The sequence below is a fragment of the Pongo abelii genome, chromosome 17, assembly GCF_028885655.2.
Source record: "Pongo abelii isolate AG06213 chromosome 17, NHGRI_mPonAbe1-v2.0_pri, whole genome shotgun sequence".
In the NCBI taxonomy this organism is placed as follows: Eukaryota; Metazoa; Chordata; class Mammalia; order Primates; family Hominidae; genus Pongo; species Pongo abelii.
In genome coordinates, this window is record NC_072002.2 from 61,798,137 (window position 1) to 61,825,853 (window position 27,717).

Consider the following 27,717-nt stretch of genomic DNA (forward strand, 5'->3'; position numbering starts at 1 on the left):
ACGTGCTGGTGCTTCCGCAGGCGCTTCACCGTCTTTCTGATTCCAGTCTCCGCCAGGATGTCTGCCGTCATGGGCAGGGCGGAGAGTTTCTGCAAATATTTCTCCAGCTTTTTTGGGTTCGTCTTCGTGGCCAGACGCACCTGCAGCTTCTGCACTGCGCGCAGCGTAGTGGAGCCTGCCGCCATCTCAGCAGAGCTGTGCAGGCGTCGCTGTCCTCGCGTTCGCGGCTCTGTCCTCGGGGCGGCGGGACACGAAGTCTGGGGTGGCCGGTCCTCGCTGCCCGGTCGCCAGGCAGCGACCTCGGGATGTGGAGTCACAGCCTGGAGCGAGCTCGGTCCTCGGAGCAGTGGGCCACTGGTTCCGGGGCGCTGGTCCTCGCGGACCGCAGGCCTCGGGGCGTGGAGTCCCCACAACCTGGAGCGAGCTGGGTCCTCGGAGCAGCGGGCCACTTGGTCTGGAACGCCGGTCCTTGCAGACAGCTGAGCAGGCCCGCTTCTGTCCCTCGGGATGTGGAGCCGCAGCCTGGAGTGACCTCTGCGCTGCGCCGTCCGAGGCGGAATGCAGCTGGGCTGCCAGAGCCCGGCCTTATATAGCCAGCCCCGGGCCCACCCAGGACTCAAGCCCTGACCCCCTTGGGCCTTGGGCAGCCCCGCCCCAATACGAATTCATTCCGTCAGCCCAACGCAGCCAATCGGGACGGTCCACGCCAGGTGGACTGCTGTGCCCGGCAGGTTCATTAGGTTAATTGCAGCCTGGACACACCCCACTGAGTTCTACCGTTGGCCCTCCTTGTTCCCAGCCCCCGCATCTGTGGATTCCCAAAGACACAGACAGAATCCCCTTGGGAGTAAAAGCGAAAATAACAACACCGCAAGACAAAATCGTAGGAAGGAGAACCAACAGAGGAGGACAACTCTTTACCTGGGATTGCCGTCGTGTGAGGGGACTTGGAAACATTCGTAGAAAAGTGGGATTAAGGGAGAAAAATGAAAAAGGTGTATTTTACTTCTCGACCCCGTCTCCATCAACTTCGAGACCCTTCTGGAAGCAGTGTCTCCTCCCCGCCGTCCAGCCCATCCCTAAAGCCCCCCAGGGTCCTGGGAATGTAACTGTTTCCATGCAATCTTTCTTCCGTTGTTAACTGAAGAAAACTGGGTGCCCTTTACAGGTTTTCTAAGACAAGGAAACGAAAAGAAGTCAGCAGGCGCCAAATCAGGACGGTAAGGTGGACGCCTCGTGATTTCCCATGGCAAGTCTTGCCCAGCTGCCCTCGTTGGAAGAAAGGCATGAGCAGGAACGTTGTCGTGGTGGAGAAGAACTCTCTGGTGGGGACCTTCTCCGCTCCAGCTTTGGCTAACTCTCTGAAAAGGCTCTGCCAGTGAGCAGATGTGATCAGGGTTTGGCCCTCCAGAAAGCCAACGAGGAGAATCCCTCTGGCATCCCCCCCCAAACGGTGGCCATGACCTCCGCTCTTGACTGCTCCTCTGTGGCTTCGGCTGGAGCACTGCCACCTCTTGCTAGCCACGGCTTCGTGCTTGGTCTTCAGGATCCTGCCGGGTAGAGCCAGGTTTCATCTCCTGCTGCCAATCTTGGAAGAAATGCTTCAGGATCTTGCTCCCACCGGTTGTTTAAAATCTCCTCGGAAAGGCTTGCTCTGGCCTGCAGCTGATATCGGCGCCACGGTTTGGGCAGCCGAGTTCCACTCTCACCTTTCAGTCCGAATGGGGAAAACACAACCATTTGAAGTATGAGGATTCGGGTGTTAAGCCTTTTCTGAGAATTACCCTCCGTGTTGTGTAGAGAAATAGGTAAATTTGCTGTGTTTCCAGACTTCCGGCTACCTCACGAAGAGGATCCTAGTGCAATACTGGCCATGCTTCCGGAGCTCCCAGAATGAGGATTGTTTTGTAAATAGGTGGGAAGAGAATTGAGCTGTCCTGGGTCAGTGTAGCAATGTTACAGCAGGATCCTTAGGTTGATGCTGAATTCTATTCTGGGGCAGGTTTATGTGTTGTGTGGGGGTTGTTTCCTTTCTGTCTTTTGGAGCGGGTGTGTCGCAGTGGGAGCAGGGATCTGCTGAGGTCTGTCTCGTTCTCCAGTAATGAATGAGTTTAATGGGTGCAGCCGCTGTTTTCAGTAGCACGCCAGTGGGGGCATCGATGAGCTATGAGGAGCTAGAGCTTGCTCGGATTGCTTCCTTGTGTTTGTGTTTTGAGTTGTGTTTGCTTGTTTCGTGCTTGTTCTCCATTTCGGCAGGGGAAACGATTTTCCAGGAAGGAAGGTTGTTGCCAGTGGAAAACAATTTGGTTCCGAGGGACTGGGGTTTCTGGCTGGGAGTGGGGAGGGGCTGCAGGGTGATCGGTGGCCACTCCACCTCCTCCAGAGAGAGCGTGTGGCTTCTCTGCCTTGGGGAGGATATTCTGCTCTCTTGTGAGTTTTGCAGGCCACCTGAGATTCTCTCTTGAATTGCTGTCAAGAAATAGGGACGGGCGTTGTCTCTGGCCCTTGCTGGGGAAGGTTTTCTGAGGTTTTGTTTTTCAATTTTGAGACGGAGTTTGGCTTCTGTTGTCCAGCCTGGAGCGCAGTGGTGGGATCTGGGCTCACCGCAAACCCCGCCTCCCGGGTTCAAGCGATTCTCCTGTCTCAGCCCCCTGAGTAGCTGGGATTACAGGCGCTCGCCAGCAAGCCCAACCGAGTTTCGTCTTTTTAGAAGAGACGGGATTTCCTCAGGTTGGTCAGGCTGGTCTGCAACTCCTGACCTCAGGTGGTCCGCCGGCCTCGACCTCCCAAAGCCACGGGAATACAGGCGCGAGTCACCGTGCCCGGACATGTCTGAGTTTTACGCGGTCGCTGATTGGATTATGTCCCCTTCCCCGGAACGGATGCTTTTCTGTCTTCCTTAAGGGTAGCATCTCTGTGGCACCCCGTTTCTGGCTCCTTCCGTGTTCTTCAGGCTTGAAGGCCTCCTTTGACGTGCACCGGCATCCACTCAGGTGCCTGCTTCCAGGAGCTTCCCAGCCCCCATGCTGCTGACAGCCCAGGGTACAGGACTTTGATCTCTTCTGCTGCCCTTGCTCGGTTTTGCCTTGCGGCTTATGTCTTTGTATTTCTCTCTCTACCCCTCACTGTCGGTAACGCCTAAGAACGAGGTTTACTTAATGGGGGGGGTGTGTGCGCGTGCGTGTTTGTGTGTGTGCGCGCGCCTGTGTGTGTGCGTTTGTGTGTGTGTCTTTGTGTGTATGTGTGTGTGTCGTATCTGGCACACGGACCTGTGACTACCAGCCCGCGTGAAGCCAACAAATGCCCTGAGTTAGAAGGGAAACGTTCACCAAAGCTTGCAGGAGCTGGTAGGAGGTGAAGTCAAGGTAGTTAACCCGGTCATCTCATAGGAATTAGGAACTCTGATTGGCAGGTTTAGACTTCCTGATCGAGAACCTAAATAAGCTGATTAAGGTGTCGCCATTCTTTCACAGGGGTTCTGGCTGAAAACATTGGGAATGACTCTAGTAAAAGTGTTTTGACTTAAGGAATGTACCAGTTGTTAGCATTTATGTATGAAAGCCAAGAGTTCCTTTCTTCAAACAAACAGCAGTTTTCTTTGAGGTGTGCTCTGGTTGTGTCATCCAGGCTGGAGTGCAGTGGAATGAGGAAGGGTCACCGCAACCTCCGCTTGCCCAGCTCAGGCGATCCTGCCACCTCAGCCCTTTAAGGAGCTGGGACCACAGGGGCCGTGCCACCACGCCGGGCTAATTTTGGTATCTTTTGTGGAGACGGGGCTTCTCCGTTTGGCCCAGCCTGGTCCCCACCTCCTGGGCTCAAGCGATCTGCTTTCCTCGGCCTCCCGGGGGAGGATGGCTCACGATTACAGGATCATGCCCGGCCTTTTATCTAAAAGAAAACAACAACAGTAACAAGACATTTTGCGTAGTCGGAGTTATCAGTGTCAACTGCTGGATTGAGAGTTTGTGTCTAAGAAGTCCCTGTGTGCTCCATGATTTCAGAAGAGAGAAAAAACGGCAAAAGGGACTCTCACATCTCGTACCTGATTTATGATGGCAACTAGGGCGTTGTTTAAAAAACGGTCAGTGAACCGCCAAAGCAGAATTGATCCGAACGCGTTCATAATATCTTCTGAATTCTGAGGTGTCCTCCAAGCAGGGAGGCAGTGGCCGGGTGTGGGAGGCAAAAATCACAGGGCCAGCACTTGACACCTGCAGAATTCAGAGGCTCAACTTTGCACCCAGCCAAGGGTCCTGGTGTCCATTGGAAGTTTCGTTCCCCAACCCGCGTTGACTTTGCATTGGTCCTCCTCCCCCCAGATTTTATGTGTAAGGCAAGTCCTGAGTTTATCGTCGGGAGAATCTTCTCTTGTAGTCTCGAACTGCCTTGGCCATCAGCGGGGCCACTTTCTTGGCAGCCTGTTTCCGGGTCTTGGCCGCGGGCGCCGCGTGCTCATTGCTGCTGCTCAGGCAGGGGTTGGCCCGCTTCTCAGGGAGCCCGTGAAGGACGCTGCTGCTGCTGCCTCTGCCACCGCTGCTGCTGCCCTGGCTGGATTGAGTGTGGCTGCTTCCCCCTGGCTTAGAGGATGGATTTATCTCTCCATTTTCCGGGTCAGAGTCTCCTGCAGACTTCTCTTCCCTCCTTGAAGTATCATAAGGCGTCTTGGCCAGAGAGTTGAAAGAGATCATCTTTGCCTCTCTGCTTTTGAGGTTGTTTTCAAGTGCAGATCGGATATTCGTTGTCACTCTTCTCAGCTGCTGCTCTCTGGCGTCCCGAAGCCGCAGGTGCAGCTCCCGCCAAGTTTTGTTTTCCTGTGGCTTTTCTTCCTTGAAGTCCTGGAGACAATGAATCCTCCATAATTCGTCTGTCTCTCTAAGGAGTGCGTGATTGTCTTTCTGTCTGCGATAAAGCTGATGAGGACTCCCCACTTCCAGAACGGGTTCAAGAACCCAGTAGGGGACCTCTCCCACGTCGCTGAGGGCGTCCAGATTGTTTCTAAGCACCCGGAGACACTGCTGTCGCAATGTCAGCACCTGGGACTGGCAGGCAGCCCTGGAGCCCAAGTACACCTGCATCTTAGCATTCGCTCTGCGTTCAGGGAAAGCAGCTTCCTGCCGTAACTTTGGTGCAGAGAGTGCTTCTGGCTTTGCCTGGGAGGTCTTGGAGTCAGAATCCGAAAGCGGATTGTAGTTGGCCTGCATCCAGGCCTCTGAGAGGTCCCAGAGCTCTGAGGAGGCATGGCTGGGCACCGTTTTCGGCCCGGTGGAATCAGCGCCGGCCGCCTGCAGCCTCTCTGACTGGCTTTCCTGGAGAGGAGGCAATTTCTTATCCGAATCCCAGGACTCACGAGTGCCCTTGGATTCGTTTGCTTTCCTTTGTTTATCTCCAAGTGCTGTGGTGGAAGATTTTCCAGTCTTTTTGTTTTGCTTCTTCAACTGATCGTAGGTGAGGTATTCTTCAAATGACAGAGTGGGCTGCTCGAATTCCTCAGCCATATCTACTTCCTCCACCTCAGAGAGGGAGCTCACGGACGTTCTGTCCAAATGAGCAGTTGGTGGCTTCCCCTCTTGAGTCTTTCGGTCGTTGGAAAGCTGCTCTTTCTCCTCGGGGGACAGGCCGTGTGTCCAATTTCCTGGGTCCCGGCCATCTAGACTGGGCCTCTTCTTGTCCGAGTGCCTGTGCTGAGGCCTCTTCTGGTGACTGTCTGGAGCCTCCGCCAAGGCAGGGACACGCTGGCCGCTGCCAGCTTGCCCCCCTTCCTTGTCTGTCTTGAAGTCCGAAGGCGGCCTGTCCCTGGCACTTGCCCAGGAGGGCATCCTTGGGGTTTCCGCTCTTAAGCAGGCCCAGCATGATTTCTTCCTGATCAAAGTAGGGGAGTGCCAATCGCCCTGGGCACACAAGGGGCGTGTTTCCTGGCGAGACGATTTGTGCCCCTTGCTGTGGCTCACAACGGCTTTCCCCTGGGGTTGGCCCTGGCAGCCTTGACCCAGCAGAGGCCCGCTCTGAGCGGCGTGAGTGTGGCCTCTTCCGGGTTGCTTCCCGGGCACAGCCGGCCCAGGGCCCTCGGGCATCGAAAGGTGAGCGGTGCGCGTTGGAGGGGCCCGATGGGGGCCGGAATCAGCTGGGGCCATTCTGGGGCGCTTTCTCTCGGCTCTGGACTCGCGACTGGGAGACCTCGGGTGAGGTCTCTGTTGGCCCGGAGGTGTTCTGCGTGCTGTCCGTCCGTGCTGAGGGCTGTGAGATGGGCTCCTGGGGGCCGTCGCGTTTTCTGGGAAGCCCCAGGCCTTTTCCTGGTCCTGGAGAGCCTCCCCGAGGCGCTGTCGGGAAGCGCTGTCCTCAGCGTCCTGTGGGTCAGGCCCGGTGTTTCGGTCCACAAGCACCAGCTTCTTCCACCGGGCCGCTAAGTCTCTGGCAAAGTCGCCCACGTGCTGGTGCTTCCGCAGGCGCTTCACCGTCTTTCTGATTCCAGTCTCCGCCAGGATGTCTGCCGTCATGGGCAGGGCGGAGAGTTTCTGCAAATATTTCTCCAGCTTTTTTGGGTTCGTCTTCGTGGCCAGACGCACCTGCAGCTTCTGCACTGCGCGCAGCGTAGTGGAGCCTGCCGCCATCTCAGCAGAGCTGTGCAGGCGTCGCTGTCCTCGCGTTCGCGGCTCTGTCCTCGGGGCGGCGGGACACGAAGTCTGGGGTGGCCGGTCCTCGCTGCCCGGTCGCCAGGCAGCGACCTCGGGATGTGGAGTCACAGCCGGGAGCGAGCTCAGTCCTCGGAGCAGCAGGCCGCTTGGTCTGGAACAACGGTCCTTGCAGACAGCTGAGCAGGCCCGCTTTTGTTCCTCGGGATGTGGAGCCACAGCCTGGAGTGACCTCTGCGGTTTGCTGTCCAACACAGAATGAAGCTCTGGTGCCAGAGCTGGACCTTAGATAGCCCATCCCAGGCCCACACTCATGGCTCTAGCCCTGACCCTCTTAGCTCCTGGGCTGCCCCGCCCCAATACGTACTCATGCCGTCAGCACAATGCAGACAATCGGGACGGTCCACGCCAGGTGGACTGCTGTGCGCCAGAGGTTGATTAGGTTAATTTCAGCCTCGACACACCCCACTGAGTTTTACCGTTGGCCTTCCATGTTCGCAGGTTCCACATCTGTGAATTCCAAAAAACACAGACTGAATCTTCTTGGGAGTAAAACAGAAAATAACACAGCAAGACAAAATCATAGAAGAACCAATACAGGATAACAACTCTTTGCCTAGGACTGATGTTGCGTGAGGGACTTTCCAAATTTGTCAAAACAGGGATTAAAAGACAAAAATAAAACCGGTAGATTTTATTTCTTAACATCTGCTCTATCAATTTCAAGACAGTAGTTCTAGCACTGTCTTGCCCCCGCCTTGTCCCTCAAGCCCTGATGGTTCTGGGAATTTAACTATTTCCATGAAATCTTTTTTCCATTATTAACTGAAGAAAACTGGGTGCCGTTTGCAGAATTTTTAATATGAGGAAAGAAATAGAGGTCAGCAGGTTCCACATCATGACTGCAAGGTGGACGCCTCATGATTTCCCTTTGAAACTCTTGCCAAACTGCCATTTGTTCAGTGAAATGCAACAGCAAGAACTTTTTCTTGATTAGGTAGAACCCTCTGGTAATGGTTTTTCTGCTCATGCTTTGGCTAGTTTTCTCAAAAACTCTGTTGGTAAGCGTATTTGATCTTGATTTGGCCCTTCAAAAAGTCTTTTAGTCATATCTTTTGGGCATTCCCCAAAACAGTTGCCATGACCTCTTCTCTTGATTGATCCTCTCTCTGTCTTTGACTGGAGTGCTGCCACCTTTTGGTGGCCATTGTTTTGTGCTCTTTCTTCAGGACTATCCAGTGTAGCCATGTTTTATCCCCTCTTACAAATCTTGGTATAAATATTTCTGGATCTTCTTCCACCTGTTTTAAAACTTCAAAGAAATTTTTACTCTTGTCTCTAGCTATTATTGTTGAAACAGATTTGGTATCTGGATCGGATTTTAATTTTTCAGTGACAATTATTAAAACAGGATCATTTGAAATATCTATGGTTTTTTCTCTTATTTCTGTTGTTACTTATTTGCCCTCTCAAATTAGGGAACACTTGGTCCTGCGTTTCTGAGCATAGTTGACCAATTCTGACATTGTATTAAATTCAATAAATGTCTTTTCTGGATCTGTAGACACTTCTTTTGATATTTCTAGGATTTTTTTAGGTTGTACAGCATTTGAAACTTAGGAAGTTTCCTGGCAGAGCCAGGAGATAATCAGGAAACAAACAAAAAACAAATTAGAATCTACAGGTATATATATTCAAGCTTTTAGGTGAATATTAGATGCAGGGACTGTAAAATTCTATTTTACAGTCATAAAATAGAAGTATAGTAAAAACATTTGAAAGAAGAGATGTATGCTTTTTAACTGTTTGTTTTTGAGATGGAAAGCTTAATGCAAAATTTGGATCTTATTACTGAAATTTAAACTAGTTCATGGAAATTAATCTCCATTGCACCCGTAAAAGGAAATTAAAGGCACTAATGTTGCATGTGGTGTATATACAGTAACATTTCCTAAATCTCTTCTGGGTCTAAAACTGGGAATGATATTCAATGCTTCCTTTTCCTCAGGCTATGGTATCATAGGATTCAATTTTGAATTTGATAATGGAGGTATATTTGTGGCACAATAGCCCACAAAGGAAATGAAAGAAGACAAAAACAGCCAGATTATTCACACATGCAAATGAGACACCTAGATTAGATGTTCACTTCTGGGCCTCCTTTCTTTGTACACAGAAATTAATGAGCATGTAGTTGTGTCCATTTCAGGGGCACACCATCTCTTACAGTTTAAATGGACCCTTTTTGGGGGGAATGGCTCATTCTTAGTTTTTCTAATTCACAAGATAATTTTCTATGTTAATTTGAATGGCCTGGGCAGAAAGATGTAGATCTGGCCCACTTTATACCTTTAATTAAGAAATTTGTAAGACTGCATTCTGTGTTTTCAGTAACAGAAGCTCATCTTAAATGTTTAACACTACATTTTGAATAGTGTTTTTAAAACTCTCTTTTGCTGCTTTACTCTTACTGAATTCTGAATTTTTATCACTCTTACCACAAAATAAAAGTCACATTATTATTTTAAGACCTGGTCACCACAAGTAAAAGCTGCTTCACAGTCCACATAGTAGGAAAGCCATTTTTTTTTTATTATTATTAGAGATGGGAGTCTCCCTATGTTGCCCAGGCTGCTCTCAAACTCCTGGGCTCAAGTGATCCTCCCACCTTGGCCTCCCAAATTGCTGGGATTACGGGAGTGAGTCACAGTGCCCGACCATGAAAAGCCATTTTTGATGCAGCCTCATTACCAGACAGAATTCTAAGGGACTCAGCCAATCCCCATTATAGAGATCGACTCTTTTGCAAACTGTGATTCAAAAAAAAAAAAAAAAAGTGGAAATTCTTTCGATTGGAGTTGAAGTAGCTACCATTTTGCAGAAATGTAATTAAAACCCTGAGTAAAGCCTGTCTTTTAGGCTATTCTTTCAAAACTGTGATTAACATTGCTCAGATTTGTTTAGGATTAAGAATTAGGCCTCTGTCTCAAGAACTAGAGCTTTTGCTTTCTTATTTATCCTGATTAACTGTGTTAATTAGGTCAGTGGTTCACTGTTTAAATGACTCTCCAGGGATTCTAAAAAGGAGTTTGAAGGAAATAATTCTGACAAATGTTCCAACTCACTTTTATTAGGGTTGCCTTATTTGTTGTGTTTTCTAGCACGCTGAATAAAGGCTTATCATCTTAAGCAATAAAACTGTCTATTTGAATTCTTTTGGATGGATATGTTTATAAAATAGGTTACTGTTTTACCTGCCTACTTATATTGCAAATATTGAGCATAACTGAACCTCTCCATTATGACTTTAAATCATAAGATAAAAGAATACTCTAAAAAACAGGAATAATATGCTATGAAAAAAACAAAGAATCAGAGAATAAGAAGAAGCTCCTGGAAATTAAAAATGTTATTATCTAAATAAATTCTGCTAAAAAATAAGGCCAAGGAAATTGCTCAGAATATAGAACAAAAGAGACAAAGGAATGGAACACTGTGGGAAAAAAGTCTTTAAAAATCAATTCAGGACATCCCCTATCCAGTTAATGGGTATTCATAAAAATAAACCAGAGAAAATATAGTGAAATAATTTACCAAAGAAATAATAAAGAATTTTTCCAAAAATGAGAACATGAGAATTTCTAGCTTGACAATGGCTAGGCAGTGAATGGAAAATGACCTACACCAAAGAAATGGTGTAATTTTAGAATCTTAGGGTTAAAAATGAGATCCTAGGCTGGGCACGGTGGCTCACGCCTGTAATCCCAGCAGTTTGGGAGGCTGAGGCGGGCGGATCACGAGGCCAGGAGATCGAGACCATCCTGGCTAACACAGTGAAACCCCGTCTCACTAAAAATACAAAAAATTAGCCGGGCGTGGTGGCGGGCGTCTGTAGTCCCAGCTACTCGGGAAGCTGAGGCAGGTGAATGGCGTGAACCCAGGAGGCGGAGCTTGCAGTGAGCTGAGATCGCGCCACTGCACTCCAGCCTGGGCGATAGAGCGAGACTCCGTCTCAAAAAAAAAAAAAAAAAAAATTAGATCCTAAAAGCTTCCTGGGAAGAAAAATTACATTACATGCAAAGGATCAGGAATAGGAATGGTAATGTTATACCTTTTCAAGCTATCAAGCTTAAAGCAGAATAAAGACACTTTCAGGCATACAAATTCTCAACATTTATCTCCCATACACGTTTACTCAAGAGAATGTGTGCTATTTTTTGTTGTTGTTGTTGCCTTGGTAATTTACGAAGAAAAGAGGTTCAATTGACTTATGATTCCACAGGCTGTACTGGAAGCATGGCAGAAAGTGTGCTATTAAAACGAGAGGGACCAGAAGAGAAAGATTCAGTTTCTAGGGGATCCAATGCAAGAAAATGTCAAAGGGAAATCCCAGAAAAATCATCTGTTGCAGGTCTTAGAGTCAGTCTCTAGAGTAGAATGGGAGGATAGAGGCTCCAAGAGGGAAGCAAGAGGTGAGTGAGTAGAAAGGACACAAAATCTTATGTATTTGATGGCATGGGAAGTGATATGAGATGTGTTCGTGTTTTGATTATTAACAATACGTATGTTGAAAAGTAACCTAATAAAAATGGGGCGGTTATTCATTTCAAAAAAAAAAAGTACAGAAATGGAAAAGTAACCATGGTATTTTTGGCTCCACAGTGAACAACTTTTATATGGTCCTAATAATGTAATCAGCAAATATTGATACAACTGTAGGGAAGGATAGTTTGAAAAGGGTGTAAGACAGCTTAGTTCTCATCTGTCTTAAAGGAAGTGAATAGTTAATGCCTAACACACATATCATGAAACAATGATATATTATTTAGAAACATAGAAGTACATATCAGAAGAAACAGCTAAAATAATTAAGGTTATTTTAATAACCTTAATAACTTTATTTTATTAAAATAATATATTAAATAAAATATTAAAATAATAAATTTATTTTAATAACTTTAATAAGGACACCCTCTAGGGCAAGGGTGTCCAAACTTTTGCATTCCCTGGGCCACAGTGGAAGAATTCCCTTGGGCCACACATAAAATACACTAACACTAATGATAGCTGATGAGAAAAAAAAAAAGCAAAAAAAAATCTCATGTTTTAAGAAAATTTACAAATTTGTGTTGGGCCACATTCAAAGCTATCCTGGGTCACAGACAAAAAAGTAGAGAGGTGGTTGCCAGGGGCTGGAGGCAGGGGAGATGTGGAGTTACTCTTTAATGGGAACGAAGTTTCAATTCGGGAAGACGAAAATTTTCTGGAGATGGATGGTGGTGATAGTTGTACAACAATGTGAATGTATTTAATGACACTGAACTGTACGCTTAAAAATGGTTAAAATGATGGCCAGGTGCAGTGGCTCACATCTGTAATCCCAGCAGTTTGGGAGGCCGAAGCAGGTGGATCATCTGAAGTCAGGAGTTCGAGACCAGCCTGGCGAACATGGCGAAACCCTGTCTCTACTAATAAAGCACAAAAATTAGCCAGGTGTGGTAGCGGGCGTCTGTAATCCCAGCCACTCAGGAGGCTGAGGCAGGAGAATTGCTTGAACCCAGGAGGCAGAGTTTGCAGTGATCGGAGATCACGCCACTGCATTCCAACCTGTGCAACAAGAGCAAGACTCCTTCTCAAAAAAATAAAATAAAATAAAAGTTTAAAATGGGCTGGGTGTTTTGGCTCATGCCTGTAATCCCAGCACTTTGAAAGGACAAAGTAAGAAGATTGCTTGGGGCCAGGAGTTTGAGAACAGCTTGGCCAACATTGTGAGACTCCCATCTCTACAAAAAATATAGAAATCAGCCAGATTAGTTTTATCTAGGTGGTAGTGTGCACTTGTAGTCCCAGCTACTGAGGAGACTGAAGCAGAAGGATCACCTGAGCCTGGGGAGGGCAGGGCTGCCATGAGCCCTGACCATACCACTGTACTCCAGCCTGGGCCACAGAGTGAGACCCTGTCTCAAAAAAAAAGTTAAAAAAGAAAAAAAATGGTTAAAATGGTAAACTTTATATTACATAAATTTTACCACAATAAAAAAGCAACTTAGAAAAAAATTTAGTATTATTTGATTTTCAAATATTTATATGCATATTTTAATTTCATTATAACATTAATTTTTAGAAAACTCTGCATGAATGCCTGAAAAGTATTTTTTGGTTTTTGGTTTGTTCGTTTTTCTTTTCTTTTCTTTTCTTTTGAGACTGAGTCTCACTCTGTCACCCAGGTTGAAATGCAGTGGCAAGATCTTGGCTCACTGCAACCTCTGCCTTCCAGGTTCAAGTGGCTCTCATGCCTCAGCCTCTGGAGCAGCTGGGATTACAGGTGCCTGCCACCACTGGCTAATTTTTGTAGTTTTTGTAGAGATGGGGTTTTACCATGTTGGCCAGGCTGGTCTCAAACTCCTGACCTCAAGTGATCCGTCTGCCTTGGTCTCCCAGATTGCTGGGATTACAGGTATGAGCCACCGCACCCAGCCACTGAAAAGTGTTTCTATGTATCATGAATATAAGTGTTTGTGCATAGATTTTGTGATATAATTTAGGCCACACAAAGACCTTTTATGGCTTTTGTCTAGTTCTTACCTGTATTCTCCTTAGATAAAGATAGATAAGTTATTTTCAAATAAGGGAAGTATTACTGAACATGACTATTTTGTGAATACGTTTTGGGGCAATTTGAGATACCAGATTCCTAAATGTAGCACATTAACACTGTGAATAAATGCACACATTCATCCAGTTTGAGCAAAGACCTTATCATACAAGAGTTGTCCTTTTATGGCCTCTGCTATTCTCAGTGGCTATTCTAAATGCTTGCCTGTGCAGTCACCCCTGAATCGTTTGTGGGAACTCATCTCTGCATTTGGCAAGGACTGGGTGGGGCTCTGAGTGAACTACAGATATGGTAGCAGATAAGTGCCTGTGTTGTCACAGATGAGTTCTGGCTCACAGCTGATTATCTTTTTCTAATCACTTTCCTTAACCTGGTCCCAATAGTAGTAGATATACATTTGTTTCTTCACGATTATAAGCAATAAAAGGCCGATTGGCTCGGCAGGAAGAAGTCCAAGTGGTAAAGAGCAATCCTAATTAAAATCATTGTCCCTTAAGTTTACAACTGAGAAGGCAGCTGTAAGAAGAAAATAACAATGGAAAACAACTTTATATGTCCTTAGAGACTTCAAATTGCTTTCCAGCCTTTAAGTCATGCTGCTTGGTTTTCACAGGTTACATTTACCTTCCAGGGTTTATTGCTGTAAGAGCAGTGTTATTTTTTGTTGTCATCCTACCTAAATTTTCCTCTTTGTTCACAGTGCGAGATGAGGACAGAAGCACGACGAAAAAATCTTCTCATTTTGATTTCGCATTATTTAACACAAGAAGGGTATGTTATAGTACAAACATTTATAGAGATGATTCCTCTTTCTCTGCTCTCTACTTTTCCAGATGCGTACTTTTAAATACAATAGACTTTCTTGTTTCGAGCAATTCTATATTTACAGAAAAATCGAGCAGAAAGTACAGAGTTCTGTACGCCCCTTCCCTTTTCCAGTTTCCCCTCCCAGTGACATCTGTATTGATGTGGTTTATTACTACCATTGATGAGCCAATACATTATTAACTGAAGTCCATAGTTTACATTCGGGTATACTCTTTGTGTTATATTGTGCTGTGAGTTTTGACAAATGCGTAATGGCCATGTATTTGCCAATATCGTACCATACAGAATCATTTTGCTGCCCTAAAAATCCCCCGTGTGCCACCGATTCCTCCTCTTGCCCCAACAACCCAGACATACACCTTTTTTTTTCTTTTGAGACAGTGTCTCATTCTCTTGTCAAGGCTGGAGTGTAATCATGGCTCACTGCAGCCTCTAACCACATCCCCCTGCTCCCAGCCTCCCCAGTAGCTGAGACTGCTGGTGTGCACCATCATGCCTGGCTAATTTTTGTATTTTTTGTAGAGACAGGGTCTCACCATGTTTTCCATGCTGGTCTCAAATTCCTAAGCTCAAAAGATCAGCCCACCTCAGCCTCCCAAAGTTCTGGGATTACAGGTGTGAGCCACTGCACCTGGCTTCAGACTTATGCTTTTATTGCCTCATTTACCTAAATATTTTTCATATTAGATGTTGAAAACTTTTCAACAGACCTATCCAGTACATAAAGTACTTTTCCTTTCCTCTACACATTTGAAGATAGCACAGAAATGAGGTTTTTCTATAGTCTCACTGCTGGCTATGTGCACAAGACAACTTTCTTAATCAGTTTTTCTTTCCTCAAAATAAATGTATTGCATTTACTTGGACAACCTAAGTCCAACTCTCTTCTTCCTTGCCATACCCATTCTATAACTGGCAGGGTGAGGAAATTTAAAAACTTTTGGGTTTGGCCACCTACCTCATTAAAAACACACAAGCAATTACAGTAAGGGCTGCTGCTACTGTGCTGGATAATATAAGAGGAAGAGAGCTGCTCCACAAAGTGTTTGAAGGGCACTATCTACTTTATATTCACTTTCCTTTTCAAGTTTCAGCCAGGAAGAAAACATGTAGGTTTCAGACTAAGAGCTTACAAACTTTTTTTTTTTTTTTTTTTTAACAGATGGGGGTCTCACTCTGTTGCCTGGGCTGCATGATCATAGTTCACTGCAACCTCTAACTCCTGGGCTCAAGGGATCCTCTCACCTCAGCCTCCTGAGTAGCTGGGACTACAGGCACGTGCCACCATGTCCAGCTAATATTTAAATTGTTTTTAGAGACAGGATCTTGCTGTTGCTCAGGCTAGTCTGGAACTACTGGCTTCAAGTGATCCTCCTGCCTCAACCTCCCAGTCACTGAGATTAGGGCTTTAAAACTTTTGAGTTAGAGCAGTGGTTCTCAATCAGGGTGATTTTGTCCCTTGGGAGATATTTGGCAATGCTTAGAGGTCTTTTTGGCTGTCACACTGGCATCTAGTGGGTAGAGGCCAAGGATACTGCCAAATGCCATCTGACACACAGGACAGCCCCCATAACAAATAATTATCTGACTTTGAATGTCAGCATTGCCAAGATGGAGAAATCTGGAGTTAGAGCAAAAAAACCAATCAATTTTTGATATTTTCCCAAAAAGTCTGATAAGCATCTTTTCCTCCATTAAATAAGGGAGCTACTGGAACTAAAAGTCAGTTTTGAGACTCCAGTGACCCTAGTCCTGGAGAGGTACAAAGGAAAAAGGTGAGGAGGGCAGAAGGCAGTTGACAAGGAACTGAGAGTTCCCATTATTTCTCTTACCCATGCCAGCAACCACTGCTTTCAATAAACCTATTGCCCCCTAGAAGGAAATGAGTGCCCCCGTCCTGTGGTTAGCAGACAGGCAGGCCATCAGTCACTTCTCAACTTAGGCTCAAACTCTGTGTCTCTACATAGCAGTGGGGTGGAATTGAGCCCCGGAGCAGGGCAGGGCTGACTTTGGTCCTTTCTGTGCCTCTGTTTCTCCAACTGTACTATAAGAGCATTCCTGAAATTGACAAACCAGACAGTCTGCATGTGGGTAGTGGGCTGCTCTGCTCTATTCACCAGTAAAGTAACCCCAAGGGTAGCATATGAGAAAGTGCCAAGTGTTCAATCTATGACAGGGCTGTGGGGCTTGTTGTCATAGGGACGGCTTCCAGGACATGCATATAGACTTAGGAGCCAGACTCTTTTTTTTTTTTTTTTTTTTTTTGAGATGGAGTCTCACTCTGTCGCCCAGGCTGGAGTTCAATGGCGCAATCTCGGCTCACTGCAAGCTCCGCCTCCCGGGTTCAGGCCATTCTCCTGCCTCAGCCTCCCGAGTAGCTGGGACTACAGGCACCCGCCACCAAGCCCGGCTAATTGTTTTGTATTTTTAGTAGAGACGGGGTTTCACCGTGGTCTGGATCTCCTGACCTCGTGATCCGCCCGCCTTGGCCTCCCAAAGTGCTGGGATTACAGGAGTGAGCCACCGCGCCCAGCCCAGACTATTTTCTTTCAAATGTCTACTCTTCCTTTTGCTAATCTGTGATCTTGGACAAGTTACTTATTCTCTTTATGCTTCAGTTCTCTCGTCTGTAGAATGGAGTAATGGAGTATAGCTAAGTATCAGGTAGATGCCATTATTACGAGGATTAAATATGTAACATGCTTAGAATCATGCCTGACAATCACACTTATACTTCTATTATTGATAGGATTTGGGTTTTATTCTCTTAATACCCAGCTTGGTTCAGCAAAGGACTTAAAGAAACTGGAATGTGGGCTTGGCCCATTTTACATCATCTTTTGATGGAATCTCAGCTCTATCCGAAGAATCCTGAGTTAAAATACCTCAAGATGCTTTTCTAAGTGTGTGCAGCACTTGGAGCAGTAGTTATACAGAATGTTAATAGGTGTTAAAGAGTTTTGTGGTCAGGTAAGCTTGGCAGATATTGGGTTAAACTAAACAAGGTCCCTCATTTCAGGACTTCTCAGACCATCTAATTTACTATGTGCAATGAGAATATCATACTAAAGTCACAGTATTCAAGGTTTTGCAAACCAATTTGGCCAAAGCTTTTCCAGGGTTTTGTTATTGTGGTTGTTGTTTTGGAGACAGGGTCTCACCTATCATCCAGGCTGGAGTGCAGTTGCCCAATCACGGCTCACTGCAGCCTCAAATTCCTGGGTTCAAGTGATCCTCTCACTTCAACCTCCTGTGTAGCTGAAACTACAGGTGTGTGCCACCACACTCAGTTTGTTTATTTATTTATTTACTTATTCATTTATTTTTGGTAAAGATGGAATCTCGCTATGTAGACATAGCTGGCCTTGAACTTGTGGTCTCATGCAATCCTCCCACCTCAGCCTCCCAATTAGCTCAACTGCAGGTGCGTGCCACCACAGCTACTTTTTGTTTCGTTGTTTTGTTCTGTTTTTTGGTAGAGATGAGATTTATATGTTGCCCAAGCTGGTCTGGAACTCCTGGGCTCAAGCAATCCACCCATCTTGGCTTCCAGAGTGCTGAGATTACTGGCGTGAGCCACCATGCCTGGCCTAAGGAACTCTTTTTTTTTTTTCTCAGACCATCTTTAGAGATGAGTTTTCCACAGATAACTTTGAGAATGCTGTCTTCCTAGATAAGTTGACCCTTATAAAACTTAAACTCACCATGCCAGGTCCCAGCACTGTGAACACAGTAACAGAATCTCAGTAAATGTTATTTGCATAGCCATTGAGGAACTTACTAGAACGTAGATGGGTAGAATAATTAGAAACAAAGACAATGCCATTTTCACAAATTATCCCTGATTTTTTATTACAATGTATTTTTCATTCCAGAAATTGTAGCAGAAAGAAGAACTGTAAAAACAAAAAGACAAAAATAAAAGTCAGATGTAGTTGTTAAGGCCAAGTAGTTTGCTGCTTACAAAGCATGCATTTTTCCTTTCTGCCATGAGGTGGCTCTTTGTATCGTGAATCAATGAAAGTTCTACTAGAATTGATCATTTTCCTGAAACCTGCTGGGAAAGGGACAAATGAGTGGACTGTCAAAACGAAAATGAACTATAGGTACTTTTAAGGACATATGAGTGTCAATAAAAGAGATCTGCCTTAAGGAAGTTCTACAAATTCAGCAAAGAGGATAGATTACTGTGGATTAAAATAAACAATCAGGGAAAGCCTTGTAGAGAGGGTGACGTGAGCTGGACTTAAAAGATGTATAGAATATGAATAGACCGATGTGATGTAAGGCCATTCCTGGCAGAGGCACAGAGGAAGAAGGGGCACAGCCTAAGTGGAACAATTAAGTAAACAAGAAGACCAGAGTTTGAATTTGTGAGTGAGAATTGGTGACAGCAGACAATGGAGGGTCATGGATGCTGGTTCTTCTATTAATAGTCCTCCATATCCATCTTCTCGGGCTTGGGTAATTTTAGTAGCCTCCGCATCTCTCTCTTGTGTCTTGTTATTATGGCCCAGTATTGCACACTACTTCCTAAAGTCCCGTCCTGTCGCTCTGTTGGTTAAGAATCTCTAGCGGCTCCTCCTGCCAACCACATCAAATTCAAACCTCATTCAAGCTCAGCTCACTTGAGACCAGACATTTGGGACCAGCCTGGGCAGCACAGCAAGACCCCGTCTCTACAAAAAATAAAATAAAATAAATAGCTGGGCGTGGTGGTGCACGCCTGTAGTCCAAGCTACTTGAAAGGCTGAGGTGGGAGGATTGCTTGAGCCCAGGAGTTCCAGGCTGCAGTGAGCCAAGATTGTGCCACTCCAGCTTAGGTGACAGAACAAGGCGCTGTCTCTAAAAAGAAAAAAAAAAGGTTAAAAAAAGTTTGTAAAAAACAGAGGAAATGTTAGTCATTTTCTCTGAGGGGCAGAATCTTCTTTTGATTTACCAGTATTTTCTAGTTTTTTCTTAAGTGAATATGTATTACTCCGTACTAAAGTTATTAATAAAAAACTGATTTAGTTTTTCTCTCTGTAAAATGAGGATTAAGACATAGTATAGAAGCATGGTGAGACATGAAAAAGTATACAAGCTGATTGACTAGAGTCAACTGACTGTGGTTTGCAGCTTCTTTAAAATTAGCTTAGGAGAGATACATACATTTCAAGGTCATTGAAAATAATCATGGCATCTTCTTTGAAGAAAGTTCAGGCTAGGCATAGTGGCTCACACCTGTAATCCCAACACTTTGGAGGCCAAGAAGGGAATCAATCGCTTGAGACCAGGAGTTCGAAAGCAGCCCGGGCAACATAAGGAGACCTTGTCTGAAAGAAAGAAAGAGAGAGAGAGAGACGAGGGCTACTAAAAAAGAAAGCTTTCTCTTTCTACTTTCCTGGATCTAGATTCAAATGAAACAGAAAGAACTCTAACTGCAGCAGAAATCTGAATCTGGGGTCCTTGGATGAGCTCCTGAAATTGTATGCTAATTTGCACATGTGCACACTTTTCAGGAGAAAATTGTTGGTTTTAAAAGAAGTTAAGAACTAAAATTTAAGACCTGGAGAGTCTTTCTTCTTTCAGAGGATTTTGAGACAGAGCCCTTGCTTCTAGTGCTAAGGCCACTTATATTGGACAGTTTTACAACAGAACAAGTTAAAAATGACAGTAAGGAACCAAGATCAAGGTACTACTTTTATACAGAAACACCCTGAAGTGCAATGTGTGACTGATTAAAAAATTACCAGAAACAAATAATACATTCCAAGTGGATGTTATCTTATATGAAAGTTCTTTGATGATCCTGATTGGTAGATCTTTGGAATTTCCTTCAGTGCTCGAGACTTGTTCATTTGAATTACTTCAATGATGGCAAATTTGGGTTGAATTTGGGTTTTATCATTTTGCCAAATGTTACCTAAAATGAATACCTGCGAATAAAGAGGTAACCAAGTTTGGGCAGATACCCATTTTAGGCTGCAAATGAGTAAAGACAAATCACAAGATGTTTCTTGGTTGATTTACTTATTTGACTTTTAAACACTTCCAAAAACATCCTTAACAACGATGACATCACCAGAATAAGTATGTAACTTTCAAAGGCAACTGCTTTGAAAGATAATAGTTAAATATACTTAACAAATATGGGGCTCTTTATAGGCAAACCTCCTATGCACATGCTAGTTTTCATCTAATGTGTTATATATAGGCTTACTTTTTGTATTGCATCCCTTTAGACTTGTAATGCCTGTTAGCCGTTATTCTTTTCACCTCAGTTAATTTCTTCTTTTTCTTCTGTGAAACTGCCAGGTATATCGATACAGCAAATGCTTTGGAGCAAGAAACTAAACTGGGGTTACGACGCTTTGAAGTTTGTGACAACATTGATCTTGAAACTATTTTGATGGAATATGAGAGTTATTATTTTATAAAATTTCAGAAATACCCCAAAATTGTCAAAAAGTCATCAGACACAGGTACATGCCTATTTTTTAGAGATAAGGCTTTATCTCATCTGTAAGATTAGTGTTTCTTTCTCTTCTTATTCCCAGATAGATGGAGACCCTCACCCTGCACCAAAACAGTAGGCCAGGAGGATTGTGTAGCCATTCTCATATCCAGCACAGACAACTGAAGTATGATTACCTGGACACTGACATGTCTTTAGGCACTTAGGCATTTGTTTGAGAAAATGTGTTTTCAGGCAATGAAAGCAAAACCCCAGTGTATCATAGGTACTTTTCAGATGATTAACATTACTTTAATTTCTTTAGAGATGAAAAGAGCTGCTGGAAGAGGATAAATGACAGAAGACTTTTTTTGTTTTTAGGAGATCTATTATCTGTCTTGAAAATAACTACAAAAATGAGTATTGGGGAAGGTAATAGCTCATGTATAGATAATGAAAAGCTTTTGAAAGCCACCAATCCAGATAATGATCAATATAATACAAAAACCCAGTATAGGTTAGCAGTCAACAAGGCTGGCTGGAGGAAAGATCTAAAGTGGGGGCCCTGTGCTTTGTAGTAACATTGACTGAGAAGTCTGTAAGTGGGGGAAGTAATTATAAACCAAGGGAGCTCATTGTCCTCTTTACAAGCCACTTGTTAAGCCACAGACTTTAACATTTCATGTAGGGACCGGGAAACCAAGAGGAACATGAATTTAAAATAGCCAGGGCCAGATCTCAGAGCTAGAAAAGGTCGAAGAGGTATTTTATCTGAGCTCCTTTCCAATGCAGCATTCAGAGCTTGACTTCCTTGGCAGGTGGTTAGATGTGGGCCTTGAAGAGACAGCCCAGACTTCTAAACACAGGGTGATCAGCACTGTTAGTGACATGATCTCACTTCCAGATGGTTAGTTCCCATTTAGCATGATACCCAAATTCTCCTATGACATTGGACACATTATTTTTATTTTAACTAGCAGAGTATGACTTAAGTGTTCCGTGCCAGATTCGTGCAATCATCCTGGTATCCCATGTAATGCAGCAAAATGGTGTCAAGTTCATGAAAGCGTAATGAAATGGTAGCTGTAAAGCTAGCCTATATTGGAGTTGCCACCAGGTCCACAGTCTCTGGCATGTTTAATATCTGAGCCCTTTGCAATTTTTCTCTGTGAGGAGATGCTGGAGAAGCTCGGGCCTCTTTCTCTTCGCTGGTAATTTCAGTTCTCTCTAGATGAGAATAGCTTAAAATCTCTAGATTCCAATTGGTTATAGCACAAATTTTAAGAACAATGCAAAAAGGGGAAACATACCTGAAAAAATCACATTGTCACTCTTAAAATTATTTTCTTTCCCTCCCAATGTCTGTTTTGTCACAGCAGAAAATAATTTACCACAAAGAAGTGGAGGGAAGACCAGAAGGTAAAGTGAATGGTAATTCATCTTAATCAACTTGGCTCGAGGAGCCTGTGGGATCCCTTTCCAGAAGCTTTGCCAGCACAGCTCTGTGACTGTCTCCCAGCAATACTGACTGCAGTCATGTGACCTGGCCCAGCCCAGGACTTCTCTCATTACAGCTGCCCCAGATTTGGGCCAATGTCTGTCTACTCTCCTGGTTTTACTGTAAATAAGTATATCTTGTGATGCTCTGTCTTTCCAGGCCATGTGGTATGAAAAGTCTTAACCTCAGAGGTTAAAAGACCCAGGTTCAACTCCTGGCTCTGCTATTTACAAGCATGGAGCAAGTTTTGGACACATAGTGAGTTCCTGGCACACAGTGAGCACCCAAGATATATTATTTTCCCTCTTTTCATCATTTAGTTAATTTCAAGCGCTCCCAGATCAGATGTCCTGACCTGTCTGAAGATCAACAATGAGCCAGGAGGTGTGAGCTCACGCTTCTAGCTTCGCCAGTCCTGACCTGTGGGGACCCATTCTTCTCTTGCTTTTCACTCCTGTTCACAGCTCATCTTGCATTCCTTTCTCCAGCTTCTCAAGTCCAAATCTCATTTGGGGCTTGTAGCCTCTGATGGGAGCCCCTCTGTCTCTGGACCTTTCTGGGTACACATATTCTCTCACAAGGCCCCCTACTCTTGCCAGTGTCCTTCCCATTCCTCTAGCCCCACTCCCACAAACCCCTCCACTGTCAGAGCTGTTCAGAAATACCCAGGGGAACAAGGGTGCTGCTGCCGGCTGCCAATGAGGGCCAGCTCTGGGGCATCGCGACCTGTAGGCTGTTGCTATTACAGTAGGGCCTAAACCTCATGGAAAGACACAGCCATCCAGGCAGTCAACAAAGGGTTTAAAATCTTAAAATGCTCTTGGAAAAAGAAAAGTTAGATTGTAATCACATGCAACTTATTAGGCCCTCAAGAGGTGTGGATTCTGTTATGCCCCCACTACATTTCCCACCCCTGCGACCCCAGTTCCCTTGTTCCAGCCTCAGAAGGAAGGGCCTAGGATGCTTTACAGGGCTGGTGGGCACAGCTTGCAAAAATGGCTGTGGAGCCCACCCACGCTCCACGATCCTACTTGTCATAATACTTGGCCTCGGGCTACCTTTGCTTTGTGCTATTCTGCAGGAAGAGTGTTATTGCTTTGACAAAAGTGTTATTCTTCTATTTATAGTTTCTACAAAGCTAGTCAGACTCGGGGTAATAAATGATAACTGTTTGTGCATAGAAATCGTGAGGAGCGTTTGCAGCCAGCTTCGGAAGGCTTTTGGATTCTGACTATTTTTCTGGATCCTTCTCAGCATTCTTCCCTGGCAAATGCTCTGTGAGTGAATGGTGTCATAGTGCTTTGTTCCCTTTAGGGAAGGAGCACGGTGGCACATTTGACAGTGTGGGGGCTCCTCAGCTCCTCTCTGAGTAGATGTTTGTATGTGGCAAGTGTAAAAGTTGAATAGCAAATGGTTAGAATCAGGAGGAATAACTAGGAAAGTAATGAATGGTGTTTCTACGGGCAATTTATACTCAAATATAGTTACTGAAATGAGACATGTCATGAGACTGGCTATTAGCAAATCAAAGTGTCTTTTCCTAATCTTGGAAAAGATTTATAATCCCCACTTAAAGATTTGCTGATGAACCAAAGGAGGAAAGGTTATCTAATGTGATGGATGACAGAACTGGGATCCCAAAAGATCTTGGCAATTCCAGAGATGGGTTCAAAGTAACAAGATGAAATTTAATAAAATAAGGTTTAAGCTCTAACAAGAGTTACAACAAATAGCTCCTCCATTACAAAATCAGAGACCTATAAATCTCAGTCTACCTGGGCCAACAGTGTGACATGAGTGCTACTGTGGTCCCAGCCCCATCAATAGAAATACAGTGTCCAAAAAGTAGGAGGTCACACTATTCTGGAAGGTGACCAGTATGAGGAAGAATCTGGGAGCCAGGTAACTTTAGAAATGACTAGAGCAACTGCAGATTTTGAGCTTGAACAGATGGTTGGTGGAGGGGCGCTCCTTAGAACATTGCAGGAACAGGCTTCAGTTCACCCTCTAAAGGGCGATTGGGCCTTTTCTGCCAAATTCCACAGGGTGCACCTAGGACTAATGATTAAAGTCAAAGCACAGTGAATTTGGTTCCATGTTCAGAAGAATTTTACAATCCTCAGAGCTGATTGAAAATGAATTGCATTGCTTTGTACATTAGTGCTCTTGTGTTTTGGTTGTGTTAAAGCAGATCTTGGGGATCAGTTGCATCCAATGGGAAATCAAAGTGGGAAAATAGAATCCCTGTTTCCTGCCAGCTCCACAAGGATGGTGAGGCAAGTTTAAATACAGACACACACACACAAACACAGAAACACACACATACACTTCCACACACACATATATATAACTTCTCTTAAGTCAACACTATTAATATAAGTTTGCATTTGTAAAATGCTTGGTTTTCATTTCACAGATATTTTATTTTTGTGCCAGCAAAAGGGTGGAGAAAGACATTCTTATTCCTAGTTTAAAGATAGAAAAAAAAATCCCAAGAACTGTTAGTGTCCACTTCTCATGACGCTCTCCCCAGTGAGACCAACACTTACAAATGTGTCACCATGTGGACATTGGTGGTATTGTTGACATGGGTGGTCTTGCTGGCCAAATAGCTGTGCATTTATATTAGACATGAACATTTATTATCCCCATAAAGAAAGGAAGTTGAAATAGCAGCTCTCTGAGATCACTCTGAACATGGGGAGACTTGTTTCTAATGAACCTTCTGCAAATGCATCTCACATATAGGGACAAAAGGGCTAAGAGAACTAAGCAACAATGTGGGAGTTCATGTTCTGCCCCCACAAGCCAGTCCTGTCTCTCTCTGGATGGCACCTTCTACAGAAAAATATGGATATTCCAATACTGAATTTTATATTTAATTATGAGGATGTAGTGAAAAAAGTGATTTGATCTTTCTATGGATATATCACATATATACAGTCATACCACATATATAACTATGTATACAGTAAATGCATATACTCTTGTAACCACAGTTACAGCCACTGGCAAGCTACCTTTGCCCCTTCTCAGTCAAATTCTCCCCATCTCCATCAGGGTTGGCTACTCTTCTGACTTCCAGCCCCATCAGTTTGTTTTGTTTGAAGTAAACAATTGTTGATGAAAATTTGTTTGGCAAACATGATTGGTCTGGGACAACATTGATGAGGGGAGGTTTGTTTTCCTTCCGCAATCCCCTTTTGATGTTTATTACTCATAACATGCTGAGAGGTATTTTAAGTAGGCAGGGTACATCCAGGACACTGGATTAAAACCATGGGCCAATCCCTGGATTTCCTACTGTTTCTTAGTTTGAATGGGAGGACTCCTTTCTCTCACACACCTTTCTCCTGGTCTAATGCTCCTTTTAAGGAAGGTGGAAGGAACAATGGAAGAATGCTTGTAAAGTAATGTGTTCTTAAGAACTAAAGCTATTTGCAGAAGGGCTGAAGCTATGTGGTGTGAAAGGGAAATGAAGAGGGTGAGTTGGGGGGCTCCAGGAGGCAATCTTAGAAGAACCCAATGAGTAGCCTGGAGGGTGTTAGGGCCAGGATGGAATTGGTGGGTGGATCGCATATGGTGGCCACCTGCATATCTTTCAATAGCTTTCTTAAATGTGCTATTCTTTTTTTTTTCTTCTTTTTTAAAAATTTATTTTACTTTTAAGTTCTGGGAGACATGTGCAGAACGTGCAGACTTGTTACATAGGTATACATGTGCCATGATGGTTTGCTGCACCTATCAACCCGTCATCTAGGGGTTTTTTTTATTATTATACTTTAAGTTTTAGGGTACATGTGCACAATGTGCAGGTTAGTTACATATGTATCCATGTGCCATGCTGGTGTGCTGCACCATTAACTCGTCATTTAGCATTAGGTATATCTCCTAATGCTATCCCTCCCCTCTCCCCCCACCCCACAACAGTCCCCAGAGTGTGATGTTCCCCTTCCTGTGAAATGTGCTATTCTTAAGAATAGTTGTTTAACTACCTCAAAGTAAGTGGCTAGAATAATTTCTTCCAGGGTCTTTGTTCCCTCCCTTAGGGTGATGAACGACAGTTGTCAAAATCTTCCCAAGATCAATCAGCAGAGGCCCTGGTCCAAAACCACAGCGGGGAAGACAGGGGACACCAAATCTCTCAATAAGGAGCATCCTAATCAGGTCAGGATGGCTTGGCTTGACTTTGTGAACAGCACACTTGGCTGAAAAATAGCCCTATGAAAAAGGTCACATTTATTTATTTTTTGAGGACCTACACTTTTAAAATTGCTGTGTGATCTAATTGAATTACAGGTTTTATTCCAGTACACTGAACTAAAACCACGGACACATCCCTAGATTTCCTAATGTTTCTTAACTTGAGTGGGAGGACTTTTTTCTCCTCCAAGTTTTTCCCCTGGTCTGGGTGCTGGGTGATCGGCCAGGGTGGGGCCAGGGCCCAGTCAGAGCAGGAGGGCCTGGTTGCTGTGGAGCTTGATCCTCCCATCTGAGGTAACTGTCACCTGAGGTAACTGAGCTAACCAAGATGGCAGGTCTTCCCATCCCAGAGCACATTGCTAGGTTCCTAAGTGTAGGCCAAGCATAGCCTACACTACACTTCAGGTGTGGCTGGGTCTCAAGGTCTCCTGTTGGGCTTCTCCAAATCACACATGGTCAGCCCTCACCCCAGACCTTCACGCTGGACTTCCTGGGGGCCAAGAAGAGCAGCAAGGGGAGAACCTAGCAGGTGAGTGAAGTCCATGGCTCCTGACTCAGGAGGCTCATGTCCAGAACCTTCTTAGTTAGGACAAAACATCCTAGGTTTCAAAGGAAAGAGGACCAATGGAAACTGAGAAAAGGAATTAAAAAAATTAATGTCAAATAATGGAAAGGTATAATCACAATATCCAACTAGTCAAAAGGATTCTCTCCCCCTCAAGGAGGTCCTATGGTTCTGGCCGCTGCAGCCTGACTCAGGTAGAAGAGAGGTGAAGGTAGGTCAGGATGAGTCCCAGGGGAGGCTGGTTGACTCTGCTGTATCTCCAAACTCAGCCACTCCTGGCCAAAAACACCCCTGATCACAGGAGAAAAGACGAGCCAGCGAATGGGGATGGGTTGAGGCACAACTGTTTCCTCCATTGGAAAAGCTGCTTGGGGCCCATGGCCTGGCATCTTCTCAGTCTTCCAGGGACAACTCTTTCCACATAGTGCAGGCAGACAGCTAATTCATCTTCCTGGGTCTGTACAAAAGTGGCTAAGCTACATGTGCACGTCGCATTTACAGAATTGCTATCCAGCATCGGAGTTTGCATGATGGAGTAGGCAGGTACAGCCAGCATCTCTCCATGGCTGCTTACAGCCGATGTGTCCTTGTCTCTCTTTCTTCAGGAGGTAGTTGATAACACTCGCCTGGAAAGTGCCAACTTCGGCCTACATATATCAAGAATCCGTAAAGACAGGGGAGAGGAAAATGCCCACCCACGAAGAGTAAGTGAAACTCATGAACCTAACACTGAAAGGGGTAATTTCTTTGTCCTTTTAAACATGAAAACAAAAAACATTATTTTTGTCAAACAGGAAAGTTAAGATGTGATTTTTGAAGGTTGGCTGTGAGGTAAATGGAGAAGAGGGTCAGAAAATGGATTCTTCTTTGGAATCTCCTTTCTGAATGAATGGGCTGGCATGAACTGCCCCATCTCTAAGGAACTCAGTTTCCACATTTGTA

At 44.8% G+C, this 27,717-nt stretch overlaps 2 protein-coding genes across 6 annotated transcripts in view; one reads left to right on the forward strand and one right to left on the reverse strand.

Annotated features, from left to right (window-relative positions):
* The window catches only part of KATNAL2 (katanin catalytic subunit A1 like 2), a 495,511-nt gene that overhangs the window by 426,312 nt on the left and 41,482 nt on the right, over window positions 1-27,717 (forward strand). For 2 of the 5 annotated variants that reach the window (XM_054537847.2, XM_054537850.2), the window contains 5 exons: window positions 13,946-14,016; window positions 20,371-20,537; window positions 21,886-21,928; window positions 26,036-26,174; window positions 27,381-27,479. In XM_054537847.2, coding sequence (XP_054393822.1) covers window positions 13,946-14,016; window positions 20,371-20,537; window positions 21,886-21,928; window positions 26,036-26,174; window positions 27,381-27,479 — 519 coding nt within the window. The remainder of the gene's footprint in view (window positions 1-13,945; window positions 14,017-20,370; window positions 20,538-21,885; window positions 21,929-26,035; window positions 26,175-27,380; window positions 27,480-27,717) is intronic. The other 3 variants (XM_024236163.3, XM_054537848.2, XM_054537849.2) reach the window with 3 other exon arrangements.
* Window positions 3,536-6,975, reverse strand: LOC100455490 (elongin-A2). The gene is made up of 2 exons (XM_002828195.5): window positions 4,043-6,975; window positions 3,536-3,888 (listed from the first exon to the last, which is right to left on the reverse strand). Exon 1 carries the CDS (start codon window positions 6,606-6,608, stop codon window positions 4,347-4,349), a length of 2,262 nt encoding a protein of 753 aa, XP_002828241.4. The 5' UTR covers window positions 6,609-6,975; the 3' UTR covers window positions 3,536-3,888; window positions 4,043-4,346.

Excerpts from the sequence above, each read along its gene's own strand:
- LOC100455490 (XM_002828195.5), bottom strand. The coding sequence starts at position 6,608 with ATGGCGGCAGGCTCCACTACGCTGCGCGCAGTGCAGAAGCTGCAGGTG.